The sequence below is a fragment of the Bos indicus genome, chromosome 27 (assembly GCF_029378745.1).
Source record: "Bos indicus isolate NIAB-ARS_2022 breed Sahiwal x Tharparkar chromosome 27, NIAB-ARS_B.indTharparkar_mat_pri_1.0, whole genome shotgun sequence".
NCBI classification, from domain to species: Eukaryota; Metazoa; Chordata; class Mammalia; order Artiodactyla; family Bovidae; genus Bos; species Bos indicus.
In genome coordinates this window covers 24,810,307-24,832,518 of record NC_091786.1, presented here as the reverse complement: position 1 = coordinate 24,832,518, position 22,212 = coordinate 24,810,307, and the positions used below count along the sequence as shown (strand labels likewise).

The window sequence follows — 22,212 nt, the reverse complement described above, 5'->3', positions numbered from 1 at the left end:
ACTATTATTTCCTGATTCACTTGCTTGACCTGATTTTCAAGGTTAAGAACCATTAGGCTTAGGAACATGTTTCCTAGATGGTAAAATGTGTTAACAAGAGGTTAACTCTTGGTAAAAAAAAAAAAAAAAAATCCAATTTTGATTATTCTACTAGCATATCCATTAGGTTTCTGTGACAGGTGCTGAAGAATACTAACTGGTAACTTCTGGAAGTGACTAACTCAGACATCTCACCATGAAACTGAAGTCCCGTCTTCAGAAACTTACTTTATTCTGCATGCCTAGAATATAGCATCAGGTAGTGGAAAAAATTAAATTTATAGGCCTGAAAGGAAAAAACAATTTCCCCCAATTCAAAACCATAAGATAATGGGCCAACACACCACACACATGGTCTAAAGACCAAGGGTCTTTACTCTTTCTTTCTACAAGGTAGACAAACATAGCTACCTGGCCAAGACGTGGGGTTTTGGGGAGCGGGGCAGTAGAAGCCTGTCTCCACTGCTGATGTCTGATGGATTCACCTGCTGACATACTGCTGGTTCTAGATCCTGAGGTCGAAGGAGCAGCAGCCCCCAGCCCTCCTCCCCCACCCCCGCCACCCCCTGTCCTCTGCACCCGATCTTCTGTGCCCTGTCGTGATGGCCTGGAGTGCATCTCCCGGGGGTACCTCTGTGATGGCAAGCAAGACTGTGGGGATGGCTCTGATGAGGAGAACTGCTCCCGCTTCTGCAACAGACCAGGTGTGTCACCACCTCCTGGTCCTTGTCCCAGGCGTGCTGATTCTGCCTTGGAAGCATGCTATGAATTGCTGGAGTGTTCATTATAATCACATTTGCTTTCCCTATACATTTTCATAGATTACATAGCCTGTCAGAACACAGACTGTCTGATTGCCCGTTTTATCACATTTAAGTCCATAGTGTTTTGCCAGGTATAATTTGACTATAGTTTCCTTGCTTCCTCAAATTTGCCTAAGTATTCCAATAGCTGCCTTTATATTGGCATGCTATGCTATGCTGTGCTAAGTCACTTCAGTCGTGTCCGCCTCTGTGCGACCTCATAGACGGCAGCCCACCAGGCTCCCCCGTCCCTGGGATTCTCCAGGCAAGAACACTGGAGTGGGCTGCCATTTCCTTCTCCAATGCATGAAGGTGAAAAGTGAAAGTGAAGTCGCTCAGTCGTGTCCGACTCTTAGCGACTCCATGGATTGCAGCCTAACAGGCTCCTCTGTCCATGGGATTTTCCATGCAAGAGTACTGGAGTCGGGTGCCATTGCCTTCCTAAATGGACTACTTATAACTGACTTGGTTGTATTTTACAAGTTGTTCAAGTAACCAAATCAATATGAAGCCTTAGTATTTCAAGGACCTAGTTCAGCTTAATTAACCTTAGCACTTTATTAAAGCTCACTTATGGATCAATTAATATATAGAACTCAGGGGACTTCTCTGGTGGTCCAGTAGTTAAGCCTCCACCTTCCAATGCAGAGGATCCGGGTTCGATCTCTGTCAGGGAACTAGATCCCACATGCCATAACTAAGAGCGTGCTGCAGTTAAAGATTCCCCATGCCTTAACAAAGATCAAAGATCCAATGTGCTGCAACTAAGACCTGGCACAGCCAAATAAATAAAAAATTAAAAAATATGTATATATAGAACTCAAATGGGCTTTCCAGGTGGCACTAGTGGTAAAGAATCCCCCTGCTAAGGCAGGAGACATAAGAGATGTGGGTTCAGTCAATTCCTGGGTTGAGAAGATCCCTTGGAGGAGTGTATGGCAACTCACTCCAGTATTCTTGCCTGGAGAATCTCATGGATTGAGAAGACAGGTGGGCTACAGTCCATAGGGTCACAAAGATTCAGATACGACTGAAGCAAGTTAGCATGCACACCCAACTCAAGATTAGTCTACCTACCCCTCGAACTCCAGAATAAGGGTTGAGTTAATTTAGTAATAAAACTTCAGCTTGATGAAGATATATGGTCCTTGCTTTTGACTTGTTCCATGGAAGGGGTCTTCCAGTGTCTGGATGGAAACAAGTGCATTGAGGAGAAATATCATTGTGATGGAGCCCAGCAGTGCTTGGATGGCTCCGATGAGCTGGGCTGCTGGAAGCCCGTTGAAGACTGCTCTCTGCGCTGTGACAACAAGACCCGCTGTATCCCCAAGAGCTGGCTGTGTGATGGCCACCCCGACTGTTCTGACGGAAAAGACGAACAAGGATGTAGTAAGTTCCATGGAAGTTACTTGGAGTATTTCGAACTACACTGTAGTCAGTTCTCCTTATTTGTGGGAGTTATGTTCTATAAAGCTGCCATGAACACTGAATTAGAGGATATTGGATCATTGCTCCTGGAAAATATGCAGGGTGAGGTTTCTTAGAGTCTCTGGTCACATTTTTGTCAACTGATCAATATAGAACCTTTTTAAAATGTGTGTTTCTGTTTAAAGATGACTTATCATGTATTGTTGACTCAGTAATATCCAGCAGCACCAAAACTCATGCAGAATAGAGCTTATTGAATGCATGTATATTTTCCCATAAGATACACTGTAGACTCCTTACCCTTAGGAGCACCAAACAGCACTTCAACACTACATTTGAGGTCTTTTAGATAGAAAAATCACTAGAAAGTAAAAAGAAACAAAACAAAAAAACATGGAAAACATGGTCCTAAATGATTGCAAGACATCCCTGATGGCTTAGTGGTAAAGAATCCGCCTGCCAATGCAGGAGATGCAGGTTTGATCCTTGGGTTGGGGAGATCCCCTAGAGGAGAAAATGGCAACCCACTCTAGTATTCTTGCCTGGAAAATTCCATGGACAGAGGAACCTGGTGGGTGAAAATCCATGGGGGTCACAAAGAGTCAGACATGACTTGCTGGACTAAACAACAAAAAGGATTACAAAAAAGCATACTTCTTTTAGTCTGAGAGTGAAAACTTGAGGTCAAAATGGTGCCTTTTCAGCCTCAATTGGAAAGGTGTGTTGGGGCAACTCACATTAGGGTCCCAGGCAAGAATCCCACTCCCCTGCCTGTCCCAGCATCCTCCTACATGTCCTCCCATCCCTGTCTCATCCTCCAGGACAGGAGGATTTTCTGGGCTAGCTTATAGGCCCTTTCTGTCCTAACACTCTGCTTGAAGCACCTTCCCACCCTAACCCCCACTGGGGCTTAATTCCTAAGGTAACAAGAGAAGACTGGGAGTCTTCAAACCATTTTATTTGCCATCAACTTGCTTCTTCTCCATCTGGCTGAGTTGTTACCTAAAGCTTTGTTTTTCAGTTCATGAAAAATGCAGCCCATCTGAATTTAAATGTGAGAATGGCCAGTGTGTATCTTCTTCCCTGCGTTGCGATGGGAACCGTGATTGCCTGGACCACTCGGATGAAGAGGGCTGTCCTGCCTGGCCCCTGCCATGCCCGTCAGGGGAGGTGAAGTGCCCAAGGAGTGGGGAGTGTGTGTTGGCAGAGTGGATATGTGACCATGACTTAGACTGCAAAGACGGAACTGACGAGAAGGTAGCCCACTCTTCCTTCAAAAAAAAAAACACTGTAGACTCCTAATCACAACAGTAACTTGTGCTTCCTCACCAGAAAACTTGGGAAAATGTACGAACAGAGGTCTCCCACAATCTCTGCCCATAAAGCCATTTGTAACTGCATCACAGTGTCCAAAATGTTAAGATCCTCTGGTTGAAAGTCAAACTTGTAAGATCTTTATTGGAGGAGCTTTGCAAATATTAGGTCTTGATGGTCATAGCTTGAACGTCTTGTTTAGAGAGATGCTTTGAAGCCCTGCCTAACCAGTTCCCGTAACATACACCGTTGCTTCTGCATTGTGTGAGATGCAGCCCAATTTTGAACCTACTGCTCACTTTTGACCTTAAGAAAGCAGCTCTGTGGTGATGTTCTATTTTCTCATCAATAGAATGGGTAGTGTCTGCTGGGCTGAAACTATATCTTAAGGTGCTGCTGTATCATAGGTGCACAGATCTGAAATACCCTTCTCCCTGCAGCAGTTCTGAGAATCCCAGTCAGATTAGGTACAAATGCTGGAGTGTGCATTAGAAATGGTGGGAATTCTAAGAAGAGTTCCTAGAGCAGATTCTTTTGCTTATACTTTAAAAAAAAATTTTTTTTAATTGGAGGATGATTGCTTTACAATATTGTATTGGTTTCTGCCATATATCAATGTGAATCAGTCATAGGTTCTTTTTTAATATAGTTTTTATTGAAGTATAGTTGACTTACAATGTTTCAGATGCATAGCAAGGTGATTCAGTTATACATATACCCATATATTATTTTTGAGATTATTTTCCATTATAGGTTATTATAAGATATTAACTATAGTTCCCTATGCTATATAGTAAATCTTTGTTGCTTGTTGCATATCTGTTGTTTTCATTAGAAATACAGCATTCTATTCGTATTAAGTCAAACAAGTGGAATCAAAATGTCATGAATTTTTTAGTTAGGCAAAAATTCATAAGTTTTGTATTATGGCTCAGACCGTAAAGAATCTGCCTGCAATGCAGGAGACTCAAATTCAATCCCTGGGTCGGGAAGATCCCCTGGAGAAGGAAATGGCAACCCACTCCAGTATTTTTGCCTGGAGAATTCCCTGGACAGAGGAGCCTGACGGGCTACAGTCCATGGGGTCGCAAAGAGTCGGACACAACTGAGTGACTATCACTTTCACTTTTAAAAATACTATATATATACACACACACACACACAAAATCTTTTCTACTATGCTTGATAAAGGCTTGAGAAAGAATGTTTAGAAAAAAGAAAAGATGGAGAAATTGAAAAACATAAACTAAATGAAATGGGACCATTGAATATGAAATAGAAAAAGTGAACCAAACTAGGTAAACGATCATCATAAGGTCTAGTTGTTTTTAAACAAGCTGTAGGTTCTTAAACGAATTAAGACTTCCTGGCTGGTCAGGTTACAGAATAAGGTATCTCCTTCCCACTTTCCCATCCACGTTGGTATCACCCACAATTCGTCGTCTGAACTCCAACTGAGGAAGGCGTTGCTTATCATCCACATCTCTGGCCTCATTGAAGAGGGGACTTGAGGGTTCTCTCATAACCCAGGCCCCTTCCTGGGCTCTGGACCTGGGAGTTGACGGAGTCGCTCACTGTCTCCTCAGGACTGTGACTCCAGGGAGCTTCGCTGCGGCTCCAGGCAGTGGCGCTGTGCCAGTGGGGAGCAGTGCGTGCCCGAGCCCTGGCGCTGTGATGGGCAGAGTGACTGTGGGGACGGCAGCGACGAGACGGGATGTAAGTACAGGGCGAGGAGGCGGGCGGCCTCCGAGGGGCGCAGCTGCGCAGGAACCCAGCTCAGTGAGCAAATGCTACGGGGCTGAAATCCATCCCTCTACGGGGATAGAGGTCTTGATTGTACGCGCGAGAGCCTTGCTGTGGGAGGGAGGTGTGGCAGAGGGTTTGACTATAAAGGCAGAAAGTCGTTCTCCAGGCCCCCCGGAGAAGTGTGGGAGCTCCGAGTTCCAGTGTCACCCCTCCGCCTGCCTGGACCTCAGCCTGGTGTGTGACGGGAAGCGAGACTGTGCCGATGGCTCCGACGAGGGCGGGCAGTGCTCGTCGTCCGCCTGCCGCCAGGGACAGTGTTTCCACAGCTGCTACCCGTCCCCGCACGGACCTGTGAGTGGTTTCTCTTTCTGTGCTCTGGCGGCTGGAGCCTCGGTGTGGGGAGAGGCGGTCATCCTCAGCCGGGCTGTCTGCTCCCTACGCGAGTCGTCCACGGCGGGGCCGCCCTGAGCCCTCCTCCCACGTGCCCCTGCTTGAGGCTTTCTGCCCAGTCCTGTCTAGTTCCTTTCCCCTCTCCGGTCTTCTGGAATCCTGCCACCCAGCTCCAGAAACTCCCCTACTGCGACATTCACGGTGAGACAATGTTTGGAGGGATTTGTCCCAAGAGTCAAGTAACTCCCCGCCATGCTACAGCTCAGGAAACTAAGTACCTGTGAGGAAGTCCTTTCTGTGTGAGTATTTAGAATATGACTTGCCCTTCAGTCAAGAACTTTCCCTCTTCTGGTCTGGCATTATTAGTTGGCTGAACATGGTGAACTTGTGGAAGTGGAAGAAAACCATGCTGATGTCTGGTCCTGTTGGCAGACAACCAGTTCAGTGAAACCTAGGGGCCTCTTCACTTACAGATTCTGATGGAGTCCTAGGTGGCCTGGGCTGAACTGGACATCTTTGTTAACTTGGGACCCCTGGGGGTGACAAGGGTGTGGGGCGAGCGGCAGGAGATGGAGAGAGTGACTGCATTCAGAATGAAGTTGGTTCAAAGAACAGTTTGAGTTGTTGACATGGAGCATATCGCCCTGTGCTTTTTATATCAAAGCTGAGGTCTTTTTTTATCAACTGTGTACCTTGCCTTTAGAAAGTCTTCATGTTTTCCAACCTCTGTCAGGTATGTGCTTGTGAGCGAGGCTTTGAGCTGAAAAGCAGTGGCCAGATCTGTGAGGATGTGGATGAATGCCAGAGGCTGGGTGGTCACCCTTGCAGTCAGACCTGTGTCAACACAAAGGGCTCCTACACCTGCGCCTGTCATCCTGGCTACTCACTGGAGCCTGATGGCCATACCTGTAAAGCAATTGGTAAATGCAGCTGCAAATATCTCAACTGTAGGTTGAGAGCTTGAGGTCCTATGACATCCCGGAATACCAATGCAAATCTCTTTCTTAGGTCTTAAGTGTTCCGGCCTGCTTTGTCTTCAGAACAAGACAAGCACAGTTCCAAAGCCTCCTTTTTATATTTTGTAAACTGAGTGATTTCACTTTCACTTTTCACTTTCATTTTATACCTTGAATTTGAATCTGAAAGTATCTACAAATAAGGCGTTATTATAACAAACCCATAAGTTAAACCTCTGTAACCATGGGTCAGCCTTACCTTAAGACCAGACAAGCCCTTCTTTCCTGTCCACCTAACACCAAATATTTAGTTATAAATGTGGTTTTCAATTTAGGCTAATGATGCTTTTATTCTAAGTATCTTTAAACCATGTTTTAGCTTAACCATTACATCAAGGGAAGAACTACTTAGATGCCAGTGAGCTGGTACCACAGCCCTGTCAATGAGAAAGCAAAAACTACTTTGTCCTCTGATTCCTTAGCCAGTGCTGGGCTCACCAATCAAACTCCTTAAGGCCATGTTGAAAGCAGTTCTTTTTTGACAGGTACTGAACCAGTCCTGCTTGTGGCAATCCAGTTTAAACTACTCCTCTATGGGATGCGGAGTTTGAAAGAAGATATTCTGGCAACTACAGACAAGAACCTGATTATTTTTTCTATTGACTATGACTTAGTGGATCAGAAAGTCTTCTGGACCGATCTCGGGGCCCAGAGTATTCAGTGGATAAGCATGGACATGAAGAAGAAGGGGACTATGGTGAAAGGTTTGTCTCCTTATAAGAGGCTCTCATCTTGCCCTTACTAATTACACATAGCATGAACAATAGGATGAGTGGCCATGAACTTTCTAAACATTGGTTTATATCTTCTTAACTACAAGTGGTCAAGTCTTGCTATTATTAATAGTTAGCTAGAAATGAGAAGTTTCCATCTCTGTTGATCAGAGTCAGTCAAACTATCAGCCAGTGACCATTACTCATAATGGTCATCTTCTTCTGCAAATAGTATCTTGGAGCATTTAAAAGACTGCTCTGATGGAGATGCATATATCAGTTGGAAAATGAATTAACGTGGCATGCAAGTCTGAGGTCTGTGAGCTTCAACCTTCTGAAAAGCTGTAATTTAAGTACACATGATGAACAGTTTCTTCTCCTCAGGGATAAAGGCAGACTGCATAGTGGTTGACTGGATCGGGAGGAATCTCTATTGGACAGATGGGACAGCTGGCCAGATTTTGGCAATTCAGTTGACTGCAATTTGGAGAGGAAAGTCTGAGTACACGGTTGTCCTGGACAATGACTTGAACCAACCACGGTCTTTGGCTTTAGATCCCCTAAATGGGTGAGTCCGGGTGTCACAAGGACTGGTCAAGTCTGTCAGGTCTGTGCCTCTTTAGTTCCACTTCGGTTGTGTTCCCTCAACACAGAGTGAGGGAATAGAAACCTTGTCTGACTTGACTTTGGATCTTATGATGTGAGCCAGCCATACCATAGTAGTTGTGAAAGCTCCTGCAAAAACACCTTTATTTCAGAAAAGTGAGATGTAGGCTTGCTCACTTGGTGGCCCACCTATACTTTCTTTGGCTAAAACAAACAGGTGTCCCTCTGAGTGGAGAATCTGTATGGCTTTAAAATGGCAGGAGGAGGGAGAATGGAACTAGGGCTGGTGTTTATAGTAATGTGATTGGGGGGTGTTGATGGGGGCAGAGGAGTTGGATGTGGGGGTTGAGCTCTTCGGTCCAGAGCCCTTTGTCTCTGCAAAGGGCCAGGAGCTTGGAGGCAGCATTTCCTACTTCTCCAAGCAAAGCCCTAATTGGGATGGCCATGTGTGTATCAAATGTAAGAACAAGATAGAGCAAAACTCAGGATCCAGAGGTGACCTAGGTCAGATACCTTCCCTCTTTTTTCCTCATCTTTTCAATACCTCCAGCCAGGAATCTGGTAACATGGTCCTCAGGAGACTGGCAGGAGTTTCCTGATGGATCTAATGGCTTATGACCAAGAATGTGATCTGAAGCACCCATTGTCCATGGAACTAGTGGACTTTCTAGCCCAGAAAAGACTGGCAGGTTCCCTGGATGTTTTCCAGGCTAGGGTCTAATGTATTTTTTAGACTTCCTATACAGCTGTCATAATAGATATTATATCCCTAAATAATGAACAATCACCATAAAACTTCAAAGAAAATCTTCTTTTACTACTTCACAAATTATGTTTAAGGCATAGACCAAGTTTAAGTTTGAGGGAAAGAAATAATTGGGCTATAAATCAGAGTTTTGAGGAATGAATTGGTGTTATTTTCTGTGAGGTAATACTTTGTCTTAAAGCTGACTTTTATCCACATAGGCTAATGTACTGGTCTGAAATTGGAGGAGAGCCTCAAATAGAACAAGCTGGAATGGATGGGAGCAGCAGAAAAATACTCCTTAGTCAAGGTCTCGGCTGGCCAACTAGCATAGTTCTCGACCAGCTGAGTTGGAAGATATTCTGGTCTGATGACAAATTTCACTGCATTGGCTCTGCCAACCTAGATGGTACTGGTATTAGCGTAAGTGTTCTTTTGGTAATAGCCTTGTGTGAAATGTCATGTGCCTTGTGTAAAACTCATCCCGGGAACCTCACCATCACCGTTTTAGATGTTGCAGCTAACACAAATCAAGAGCCCCTTCTCAGTGGCTGTGTTTGAGGATGAAGTCTTCTGGTCTGAAATGAAGACGAGAACAGTACAACGCATGAAAAAGATGACTGGCAAGAACCGGGCTGTCCTCATCAAGCGTTTGGAACAGCCTTACGGACTAAAGGTCTATAGTTGATGCTTCAAAATATCCTCTGATCCTCCCTGGGAAGGCTACGTGTATGAGCTGCCCAAGGACAAACTGCAGGGACCGCATCTATAATGACTGAAAGGCAGGGTTGAGTTACTTGCTGTTTTTAAGGATTCAACAACATGTAGTGACATCTAGGTGTTTTCTTCCAGGTAATGCACGAAGTGCTACAGCCCAGGTCTTCGAATCCTTGTCTGGACGCTGAATGTTCTCACTTGTGCCTTCTGAGCCCACAATCCAAGGGAAGCTGTCGCTGTCCAGCTGGACTCCTGCTTGCAGATGATGGTGTCAACTGTGTTCCCCTCAAGGAATCTGCGTTTCTGTTCCTTGGGTTGCCCACAGTTATCATGCAGGTACTATCCTGTTCTGTCACATGGTTGGGCCACAGTCTATTTCAGACTTTGGGTAATTTGAATTCCTTGAATTTCTTCCCTTTGGGATATTCTTCAAATACAATTTAAATTTGAATATTCACTGTGTATTGGGAGCTATGATGACCAAAAAAAAAAGTAGCTATGAAGTGAAGACCACTCCTACTTAGATTCCTTAAGAAACGCTTAGCACCTCAGAACACAATGAGGCTAGGGATCTGACATAATATTTAATTCACTTGAATTGTCCAAGCACCTAGCTGATGATGCAGAGTAATTCCAAATACAAGAATCTTGGCTGGGTTCTAGCCTGAGAGGTAAGTACATTTTGTGAGGACACTTTTCTTAAATCATAGGAGGAGAAAAGGTACTAACAAGCAAGTCACCCCTAACTTCTCATATCCAGAGGATTTGATGACTTTGATTCATGTCAGTGTATGGCAAAACCACTACAATATAGTAAAGTAATTAGCCTCCAATTAAATAAATTTATATTTAAAAATAAATAAATAAAATGACAAAGCAAATTTTAGGGTTGGAAGACCAACTTCAGTTTCAGTAAGATCTTCAGACTGAAGTCTCATTTAAAGAAGAGGGCCTTTCATATATATATATATATATATATATATATGTGTGTGTGTATCAAACCCACACATTGTACAACTTAAACTTACATAGTATTGTATGTCAGTTTTATCTCAGTAAAAATAATTTTAAAAAGTTAAGGGGGGAGGCCTTTCACAGAGGAGTAAATATTTCAAGCATATGAATTCAAGGAATTTTAAGGGCCTGAAACTACAGGGAGGGAGAGAAATGCAATTTGCTTTTAGGCAATAAGACTGTGTGAAAATCTGAATGTAAGTATCTGAACATGAATTCAAAATCAAGATGAAGAATTTGACTAGTCTCAACTGGTGCCATCCAATTAATTTTCCCCCACAGATCTATCTGAAAAATCTAGATGCTTCACGAGGACAAGCAACTTTACCAGGACATAGGATTCTTCCCTTTACCAATGTCAACCAGCTTGCATCAATGGACTACGTCACCCAGGAGAAGGTGCTCTACCTGACAGAGTGGAATACGGGTGATATCTGGCTACTGAGGCTCAAAGACTCTGGAAAGCTCTCCTGGAGGAAAATCATATCCGTGGAGGGCACAGTGACTGACCTTGCTGTGGACTGGTTGAGTGGAAACATATACTGGATTGGTAGTGAGAATGCTCACATCAACATAGCTTCCCCCAGAGGCCAGTACTCCACCGTCTTGCTCAGTGGAAGTCTCTATCGCCCAACCTGTGTCGTACTCCACCCGCCAACTGCAGTCATGTGCTTTGTGGACCTGGGTCCCCAGGATGATGGTAGGCGTGGCTCCAGCATTGAATGCGCCTCCATGGACGGCAGCAGGAGGAAGGTGCTCTGGCGGAAACCCCAGGTCCCTGTGGGCCTGAGCTTTTCAGATGCAGGGACTCGTCTGTACTGGGCTGATCCTGGTGAGCAGTTAACTTCTCCACCCTAAGTGTGAGGGTGAGGGACCTCGGCCAGAGAAATAGTGATGGTTTGTAGTCTTCAGCTGTAACTTCAAATGGCTTTTAGGTCTGAGTTTACATTTTCTGTACCACTTTCTAAACAAATACAATCAGTCCCCATCCTGAGCAGCATATATTAGCTCAGAGAGTCATGCAGTTGCCTCTTGGTGAAGGGGTGAAATCAAGAACCTAACAAATATGCATGAGTAAATCTTTGTGTAGTACTTTTAGAATGAATAAGAACTAGTTTTCAGGAAATGCATGTATCCTTCTGGAAGGGAGGCAGGACAAGATATAAAGAGCCACAGGATGGAGTACAGCTGTTTGGGCTCCAAACAGAAATTAACTGGCCCTCTCCTTCTAGGGAGAGGACTCATAGAAAGTATTCAACAAGACGGCTCTAGATACAGAGTAGACCGCAGAGGAATTCAGGGCCTTAACCTGTTTACATATGGCCAAGGCATGATGTTCTGGACCACCGTGGATGATGGTAGGTCTTAATTCTACATCTGATTATCTTTGTGAGCTGAATTTACTCCTGGATATCTAAAGCAAATCTGCTACTGCTTAGCACTGATCTTTGGCAGTGTGTTTCTTGCGGAGGAATAGCTAAGCAGCTTCCCTAATTTAACGTGTATAAATGTTAACAGTGACTGTGTGATTTGGGGGAGCTTTTACTTATTTGGTTACTCTTTACATGTGAATGTGCTTTATCTCATTCTGCCTGAGATTTCTGGCTTTTGTAGGAGGCTCTTGCTTTGAAGGACACCAGGGTATGGTACAGAGAGAACTGGGCCAGGAGTTGGGACCAGGTGGCTTTGTCAGCTGATAGCTATAACACCTTACCTGTAACATGAGGGAAGTGTACCTGTCTTGATTGACTAGGTACACATGAAAGTATTAGGTGAATTCCAGAGCATTCTATACTTGCTGGATATTTCTAGTATTCAAAGAAATGGTCTAAACCACAGTATTCTTTCTAGTATGTTATTTCTGACTAGAGTCTAGGTCTGGTAAAACTGGAAAAGGCTGTTTAAAGTAAATCTGTCTCTCTAAATTTCCCAGTGCTGGTCCCTCGACCAGTTGGGCTGGCCTCATGAGAACTGCAAAAATAAGTTATCAGATCCTACCGCAAAGATGCTAAACTGTTAGGTATGTGGTGAGACCTTTGCCATTTAAGATCCCCTGGTGACTTTTGTTACAAATAAGCCATTTTTAGAAATGCTGTTCTGGGAGAATGCCTAAAATCATTACCCATCAATTGCTTGAGCTGAATTTTCATGTATCATATATCCTACTTTTCTCTCTGTGTATCCAGATGTCTATGAATGTGCTAGACATACATTCACTGGACTTTATTTTCGGCAAAAGCACAAAACGGCTTTTACTGATCTTTAAGTTTCTTCCCAGGAACTAGGTTTAAAAAAATGCATGTCTCTTCTGTAAAACTCCTGTTATTTAACTAGAATTTTTCCAGATGAGTGACAGTTTTCATACTGAGCAGTATTCTTTGTCCAGGAAGTTGTAAGATAAATTTCACTTTTGTTAATGATTGTTCACTGCCTTTTGTTTTAGCCCAGATCAGTAAAGTTTGGTACAGCAAAGCAGAACTTTCAGAAAACCGGTGGTTCCAAGTAGACCAGAAGATTGTGGATTTAAAAGTTTACAGTAAACTTAGCCAACAGGGTAAGCAACCTTGCAGTGATTATAACAACACTGAAGTCGACTGGATTTCCCTATGATGGAGTTGTTCCATCCTATAGTATCTCCTTGGAATATCTTTGTGTTTCCCAGTAAAATATTTCTCTGACACATTCCTGTAGATCTATATAACTCTTATCTTCATGCAGTTATGTATGGTCTGCTTCTGTTTATAGCTAGTCCTGTTGCATAGCCAGGAGACACAATGGTGGTAAGGATATTGGGCTTGGGTTTGGTATGCTGCTGCTGCTGCTAAGTCGCTTCAGTCGTGTCTGACTCTGTGCGACCCCATAAACGGCAGCCCACCAGGCTCCCCCGTCCTTGGGATTCTCCAGGCAAGAACACTGGAGTGGGTTGCCATTTCCTTCTCCAATGCATGAAAATGAAAGTGAAGTCGCTTAGTCGTGTTTGACTCTTAGCGACCCCATGGACTGCAGCCCACCAGGCTCCTCCGTCCATGGGAGTTTCCAGGCAAGAGTACTGGAGTGGGGTGCCAGGGCCTTCTCCATGGGTTTGGTATACTTGGGTCCAATTTTATGTTCTCTTATTGAAGACTGAATTACAGTTGTAATAAAACCGGAAATCCCCTTTTAGTTCTAGAGTGAAACTGTTCTTCATTCTACTCATTGTCACTTACATCTACTTTTGATGTTAACTTATCTTTCAAATATCAACTTGAGGGTGCTTGCATGTATTTCTCCACCTTTCTTATAGACGCAAATGCCTAACTGAGGGACCCTGTCATTTCTGAAGTACACTTTATCTTCGTTATATCCATAATCTATTCCAGAATTCCTGGAATATGTCAAGAGATAAAGCCTCACCAGAAGTCAAAGCTTGAGATAGAAGCCTTGGAGAACTATGGGGAAATATACATGGCTGACTTAATTAGACTCTTGTCCCCCACCATCTAACCCCTACCTCTTGAGTCCACCAATCTGTTCTCTGTATCTGTGACTCTTAGAGGGATGAGAGAGACCATAGCCTCTGAGTTCTCATCTAAAGAGAGCTTTATCAAGGCCCTTCTAGTTAATATCTTGGCTACATGATGTGAAGGGAAAGGAGAACTTACAGGGGATCTTGGATGAGCCAAGTTTACCTCAGTTTTTCTTAAGCTGGTCCTTTATATGAACTACTGGCTTGTTTTGCTTTGTGCACATGCATGTTTATTGCAAATTTATTCACAATCACAAAAAACTGAAAACAATCAGGATGTCCCTGAATAAGTGAATGGATAGACAAGCTGTGGTACAAATGGAATATTAGCCAGCCACAAAAAAGAAACAAACTCTCAAACCAGGAAACAACATGGATTAATTTAAGTGCATGATACAAAGTGAAAGAAGCCAGTCTGAAAAGGCTATATACTTATGTGACATTCTGGAAAAGTCTAACTGTAGACCCTGTGAAAAAAGATCGGTGTTTTCCAGGAAGGAGGGGGAAGAGGAAAGTTGAATAGGTGAAGCACAGGGGATATTTTTAAGGCTTGCATTCTGTATGATTATGTAATTGTGGATATGTTAAATTATGCATTTGTCAAAACCCATGGAACTTCATAGCACAAAGAGTAAACCTTAAGATGTGCAAATTTAAAAAAATCATTTAGAAGGTCAGGGGATTCTAGGATGGAACACAAACTGTGACAAAACAATCTAACTGTTCTACAAATGTATGAAACAATGTTCCTGAAAAGGTAGAAAAGGTGCTGAGCAAAGTAACTCTGGAAATGAGTGGAGTCTAACACTGAAGCAAAAAAAGTGATACATAAGCCCTGTACCCTCCTTGATAAATTTGTTTCCCACTGGGGCACAGACTAACAATTCTGATACCACTATATATGTTTACTAGAATTGAGCAATGAAGTAAATAGATGGCAGGTGATAGGAGACAGTTTTCTCACTATTGAGAATTTACAGATCACCAAGCAAAGGAAGCTAGAATGATCCATATGGTGATAGATTAGAGTTGGAGAAATCAATATAAACTTATGTTTAGCTTAGTCACAGTTACAGATGTGAACTCCTGATATTCTAAAGCCATCCTTATCCATGAAGAAGAATCACCAATCACTTGGTTCTTAGTTGTCTAAAAGGAATTAAACTGAAAAGCCACCTACTCTGGGGAAAAAATCTGAAAAATCTGGGTCCCCTAACTCTGATGGTCTATTTGCAGAAAGTTTACAGAAGAGCCTTCTGAAATAGTCTAAATCAGTATTTTTTTGGGGGGTGGGGATCCACAGGTAGTAACCACTGCTCAAAAGACAATGGAGGATGTAGCCATATCTGTTTACCAAAGCCGGAAGGACAGACTTGTAAATGTCCCAGTGGGTACTACTTGGATGACATAAAGAAGTGTCTTGAAGCTGTCCGATGCTCTGCACCATCACAGTCCTGTAAGGATGGTCAGAAATGCATTTCCGCCACACAGGTTTGTGATGGTCATGCTGACTGTCTGGATGGATCTGATGAAATGGACTGTGAGTAACTCCTACCCGAGACCCACCATTGGTCACCTTGGTGATTTACCTTTAATAATATTTAAGTCCACAGTGTTCCTCAAGATTTTATCCTTTAAACTGTTTTTTCCTTCTCACTGTGTACTCTTTAAACTGAACAATATGAAACTTCTAACTATGGGCAATTGTATATAGATTATGGGGACTCTTTGTAAAAAGCTAACGTCCCCTCAATTCGATTTTAGAGTAGGCCATATGATAGTTCACTCCACAGGGCTCGACAGTATATGTTGCCTGAAAGAGCACTCATCTAACTCAGATCCAGTTCAGCCCCTGGTCACAATAGCATCACCTGGAATGTAAGAGGTTGGCAAACTAGTTGACTTGTCCTGGTTCCCCCTTTTGAATGTGGAAGGAGCATATTCTAGCTCAGAGTTATTAAGGAATTAAAGAGGGTGTGTAGAAAGCTGTCATATTATTATAACACTGTCAAGTTAATCCTTAAATGCTAGCTATAGATGGTTGTTATAGAAATATTGTTCCAAACCATGCCTTCATGGGAAGGTGTTGTCGTGGCCAGACAGCTGAGTAATCATAATACCTAATTCTGCTGGAATCATCAGCTATAGCTCCATGGGTATCTAAGTCCCCTTCACGATAGAATTAGAGAGACAGTGGGCTTAGTCATAACCAGCAAAGGAAGAGATCTGAAAAGGAGCCTTACAGTGAAGAGTTATCACTGACTTCTCAATGTAAATTCTTATTTCTGTAAAACCTGACTAGCTGGAAGACTACTTATTACCTCTAAACATTTCATCTTAAATGGGAAAGATAAGGGATTTTGATTCCCATAGTCGATTCTATTTTTCAGCAATTAAGGGTGCTTTTGTTGCTAGTCCTGTGTTGGCAATGACTCAAGGATGGGGGTAAATGAGTGAGAAATTTATCACCTTTACCACCTTGAGGTTAGGTTAGGTTTCTGGTTTAAAACCTAACCTAACCTTCTTTTGCCCTCCCATTCCTGATGTGCTGGGCCTAAGAGCTGACCTTGCTTCTTGATGATTTCACCCTGACTACATATAAAACTTTTTTGAGGGAAATGGTACTGGGTATATAAAATTAAGCTGAATTCCTTTGGATGTAACCTACCATCAAGGATCCTAAATGCCCAGGATTGGAAATGCTCCTGTGAGGCCAGCTTAGGACAGAAGCAAGAAGCATTTTTATTGCTAATTCTGCTCTTTCCACTCCTGGTACTTTTGTCTTCCATTTGAGGAGTAACAGTTGTGTCAATAATGACAGAGAACATGGTGAAATGCCTTAAACATAAACTTAACTCTTGGATTGCTCTTTGGATAGAACCCTGTTGTCTGTCTGCTCCCTGCTTTATGAGTGTCCCTCCCACCCTGCCACCAAACTTGGTTCAATATTTGCAACTTGTACGTCTTGCTAAACCTACAGTTTACTTGGACTCAAAAAATGTGACATATTTACAGATAAACTTAATCCTTATAGTCTAGATATATACTACTTCGATCTACTACACTCATCCTTATAGAGAAAACACTTTTGGAACTGGTGGCATCTACCTTGGCTAAAATCCTGCATGTCATCATTTGAAAATGGATTGGTATGATAGACTACGCCGGTCCAGAAACCAAATATTTTAAGTGCCTTTAGATATGTAGTTTTTAAATCAGCTTTTGATAGGTTTTTGTTTTGTCAAAAGTACAGTGCTGTGCTGTGCTTAGTCGCTCAGTCGTGTCCAACTCTTTGCGACCCCATGGACTGTAGCCCTCTCAGGTTCCTCTGTCCATGGGGATTCTCCAGGTAAGAATACTGGAGTGGATTAGTCATGCCCTCCTCCAGGGGATCTTCCCAACCCAGAGATGGAACCCAAGTCTCCCACATTGCAGGTGGATTCTTTATGATCTGAGCCACCAGGGAAGCCCAAAGTAATGGTAGTGATTGTGATTTCAAAAATTCAAACTTATCCAGTTAAGTTCACTGGAATTCTTATTCTTCTGAAATAGTTATTGACAATAACAAACCTGTATATACACTCGTACTCACACCTACTGTTTTTGCAGGTACCTATCCAGATACAACCCATTCAACACCAACACCTAAAACGTCAGAGTCTGGAAAGAGACTGACACCAAAAGCTGTCCAACCTCTCCAGGGTACCAAGTCCACCAAGACTAGATCTCCAGGTCCAGAAGGAATGAATTACCCTGTCAGAAAAATCCTAACCCCTCCGATTCCTGCTCCAGAGAGCGAGACTCCAGAAACCAAGGAAGGAGGTCAGCCCAAGGATTCACACAGGGAAAAACTTCTGCTCTGTAGCAGCGATTTCTGCAGTGGGAGGGGAATCTGTACAATGCAAGGAGAGCTGAGAAAATGCAACTGTCTGATGGGCTACAGCGGAGACTTCTGCGAAGCAGCCGCCCATGGACCTGCCCCTGGCCACATTGCCCTCAGCCTAACCATAGCCCTACTGGTTGTTCTGGTCATTCTGGGAGCATTTGTATATTTCAGAAGAGAGCACAAATTAAAGCGGTGAGCAGCCACTTTTGTCCTCATGGGAGAATTTTATTCTAAAGGCGGCTTGTTAAATAAAACTAAAACAAGATTAATGAGATCAGAGGTATGAATCCACTGTAGAAATTTGTTCTCTGAGGAAAGATTTGAGCAATGAAGCAGACTTATCTGTTAGATGACCTGGAAAAATCATAACTGAGACCATCTTTGTGTGAGACCTGTAGCAAACCATAATGTAAGGAGCAGTCAGGGGCAGTGCTTTTACTATAATGTAAAAGCAGTCAGGGGCACAGTCTCAGGCATAAAGTGAGGAGAGTCCCCTCTAATGAGGAAGTGTGTGTGCATGCATGCTCAGTTGCTAAGTTGTATCTGACCCTTTGCGACCCCATGGACTGTAGCCGACCAGTGTTCTCTCTCCATAGGATTTCCCAGACAAGAATACTGGAATGGGTTGCCATTTCCTTCTCCAAGGGATCTTCCTTACCCAGGGATCAGACCTGTATCTCCTGCATTGGCAAGCAAGTTCTTTACCAGTAGCGCCACCTGGGAAGCCTCCAGTGAGGCAGAGTCAGTGCCAATGACTGTTTGGAGGGAAAATTTCTTGGGTGTGTTAGTTTGCTAGTGCTGCTATAACAAACACTCCCCAGTGGGTGTCTTAGACAACAGAAATTTATTTTCTCACAGTCCTGGAGGCTGGAAGTCTGAAATCAACGTGTCAGTATGGTTGGTCTCTTCTGAGGCCGAGGGTTGCTTTTCTCCTGGGATTGTAGATACAGGCTTCTCCTGTGTCTTCATGTAGTCTTCCCTCTTACATGTTGATGTCCTAATCTCCTCTTCTTCTAAGGACACTAGTCCTGTTGGATTAAGACCCACCCTAATGACTTCCTTTTGACATAAATTACCACTTTGAGGACCCTATCCCTAAAATGGTCACATTTGGAGGTACTAGGGGTTAGACTTCAACATATGAATTTTAGGGGGACAAACACAGCCCTTGACAAGAGGTGAGATAAGCTTATAAGAGAGATTTAAGGCAAAAGCATAAAGTTTTATGTAAAACAAGAGTCACTGGATTAAAGAAACAAATGAAACAAAAAAGAATGACTCAAATGATTAAGAATGATGACAAAATAAGCTTTAGGAAGATACAGTAATTGAAGGGAACTGATTAAACATATTGGGAAGGGATATTAAGCAGCCTATATATCAAGAAACACTGGGGCTTCCCTGCTGGCTCAGATGGTATAGAATCAGCCTGCAATGTAGGAGACCCGGGTTTGACTCTGTCTAGGTCAGGAAGATCCCCTGGAGAAGGGAATGGCAACCCACTCCAGTAAACTTGCCTGGGAATCCCATGGACAGAGAGGAGCCTGATCTGATGGGCTACAGTCCATGGAGTTGCAGACAGTCAGACTTGACTGAGTGACTAACACACAGTACCTGAAACAGTACAGAATACATATCAAGAAACATTACAGAGATAACTAGAATCCTTTAAAGTTACATCTCCTCTGTACAGCCTTCACTTTACAGACTGGAGAAAAGGCCAGGAGAAATGGTATATCTTTGCCTAAAGTAACACTGGTTAATGTTAAGATGAATTGAGGTGCTTCCCTTGTGCTTCTGACTATCAGTCGCATCTGTCTTCTACATTAACCTGCTTTCTTAACTCATCTATGTCCAGTTGCTAGTTACCTGTTTTTAGATTCAATTCTCACTGACTAATTTCCTAGTTTCCTCTCAACTGAGAAGATACAACATTTTGGAAGTTCAATGAATGCCTAGTAACAAATCATAACTGACTCAAGTGTTGGCCATTCTAGGTCAGTTCTTTGTTATAGAGACAATAAAAGCACAACATCGTTCCCATAACAATAACTTTTCATAAGTGAAGTCGCTCAGTCGTGTCTGACTCTTTGCAACCCCATGGACTGTAGCCTACCAGGCTCCTCCCTCCATAGGATTCTCCAGGCAAGAGTACTGGAGTGGGTTGCCATTTCCTTTTCATAACTTTTCATAGTGGACGAGTTAATGTCTTCGAACCATGCCCCATTCCCAGCTTCTACCTTAAGGAACAACTCTTTTGACTTTCTCTGATTTCTAGAAACAGGACAGCATCATCAAGAAATTTGACCTGCCATAAAGAAAATGACCAAGAAGAGGAGAATCTAATGAATAGTGAGACTTTTGTCAATGAAGCTTATGATGAACAGGTATGTCTGGGAAGAGTCTTTGAGGAAAACATGAGGTGAGGTCCAGTCACAGAATGCCCTTACCAAAAAATCCTAGCAGAGTGAAAGTAGGCCATGTTAACTTAAAGAGCTTTTTGTTACTGGCAAATGATGTTGTTATGTAGACCAAATGAACGCTCAGTAACTTTTTGGATTGCTGATTCTGTTCAGTCTCAAGTTGTTCACACCAAAGTGAAACATACATGTAATCAAGAAATTCAGCTTTTGCTGGACTTCCAAAAGGGGCTCAGTACTACTTGGGGTGAAGCGAGGTGTAATTAGGGTTAATTAACATTACCCCTAAAATTTATGTCCCCCACCCCCATCCTGCGATCTCTGCTCACTTCTGTGTAGCTCAACCATCTCTGTGTTTTTGCTTTGTCTTAATGTAACGCGTATTCTCTAATTTCAAGTCTCTTTTCCTACAGGAACTGTTAACGTCTTTACAAACTGACTAACCTGACAAAAAAAGAAGCTGAAACATCTCAATAAAAACTGTTTATATATTTCACTGTGTACTGTTTTAACTTCTGTAACAATTTGTGGTAAATGGTAACTTCATATTAAAATAACTGCTTTTTATTAGTTTATTTTATTGAAGTATAGTTGATTTACAGTGTTGTTAATTTTTGGCTGTGAAGCAAAGTGTTTAAGTTATACGTTTATATACATTCTTTTTCATATTCTTTTCCATTGTATTTTATCACTGGGTATTTATTAGAGTTCCCTGTGCTATACAGTAGGACCTTATCTGTCCATTCTCTATACAATGGTTTGCATCTCCCAACCCCAAACTCCCAATCCATCCCTCTCCCTACCCACCCACCCCCACCTCGGCGACTACAAGTCTGTTCTCTGAGTGAGTCTATTTATGCTTTGTAGATAAGTTCATCTGTGGCATATTTTAGATTCCACACCTAAGTAGTATATGGTATTTCTCTTTTTCCTTCTGACTTATTTCACTTAGTATGATAATCTCTAGGTCCATCCATGTTGCTGAAAATGGCATTATTTCATGTATTTCTTATGGCTGAGTATTAATCCACTGTTTATATGCACCACATCTTCTTTATCCATTCACCTGTTGAAGGACATTTAGATTGTTTCCATGTCTTAGCTATTGGGAATACTGCTGGTATAAGCATAGGGGTGCATTTATCTTCTTGAATTAGTTTTGTCTGGATATATGCCCAGAAGTGAGATTGTTACCAAAAGTAGGGTCCAGCTGTTTGCTGCCCAAAAGCCAATAAAGAGGCAAGGTTGATGGAAAGGAAAAAGTTTGCTTTATTTCTGAGGCTGGCAACTGAGAGTGGAGTCAGTTGCCAAAGGCCAACTACCGCCCATTGGCAATCAGCAGACCAGAGCTTTTATTGGTGAAGGGAGGGGGCTACATGCAAAACAGCACAGTCAGCTGTGACAGTCCTCTTGAAACCGGTAACCAGCATCATCTTGACTTTGTTTAGGTACAGTTCATCTTCAGTTCCAGAGCCATTTTGTTCCCATATTTTTTGAGGCCAGCTCTTGAAACTGTGGCAGCTTATGTCATGGCTTACAGTCTGGTCATCATGTTCTTAACTTCTTCCACTTGGTGGGGGCTTTAGTGTCTATAATATTAAATACTAATACATTTTTCCTTAATCAATTCAGTTCAGTTGCTCAGTTGTGTCCGACTCTGCGACCCCATGGACTGCATCACTCCAGGAGTGATGTCCATCACCAACTCCCAGAGTTTACTCAAGCTCATGTCCATCAAGTCAGTGATGCCGTCCAACCATCTCATCCTCTGTTGTCCCCTTCTCCCACCTTCAATCTTTCCCAGCATCAGGGTCTTTTTAAATGAGTCAGTTCTTCATATCAGGTGGCCAAAATATTGGCATTTCAGCTT

The 22,212-nt window shown here is 42.8% G+C and overlaps 1 protein-coding gene across 1 annotated transcript; it reads left to right on the top strand.

Annotated features, from left to right (window-relative positions):
- The first annotated feature begins 2,959 nt into the window (after positions 1-2,959).
- On the top strand, positions 2,960-20,886 carry LOC109553363 (low-density lipoprotein receptor-related protein 4-like). Its single transcript, XM_019953336.2, has 17 exons — positions 2,960-2,988; positions 3,266-3,527; positions 5,171-5,300; positions 5,497-5,681; positions 6,454-6,640; positions 7,222-7,440; positions 7,834-8,017; positions 9,022-9,223; positions 9,312-9,476; positions 9,653-9,853; positions 10,814-11,363; positions 11,764-11,889; positions 12,975-13,085; positions 15,340-15,576; positions 17,646-18,114; positions 20,201-20,309; positions 20,756-20,886. The coding sequence occupies exons 1-17, from the start codon at positions 2,960-2,962 to the stop codon at positions 20,783-20,785; spliced, it is 3,396 nt and encodes a 1,131-aa protein (XP_019808895.2). The 3' UTR covers positions 20,786-20,886.
- The last annotated feature ends 1,326 nt before the right edge of the window (positions 20,887-22,212 follow it).

Excerpts from the sequence above, each read along its gene's own strand:
- LOC109553363 (XM_019953336.2), top strand. The coding sequence starts at position 2,960 with ATGGTGCCTTTTCAGCCTCAATTGGAAAG. Across the intron at positions 5,301-5,496 it reads CGGCAGCGACGAGACGGGAT|GCCCCCCGGAGAAGTGTGGG; the intron begins GTAAGTACAGGG and ends GTCGTTCTCCAG. Across the intron at positions 7,441-7,833 it reads GAAGGGGACTATGGTGAAAG|GGATAAAGGCAGACTGCATA; the intron begins GTTTGTCTCCTT and ends TCTTCTCCTCAG.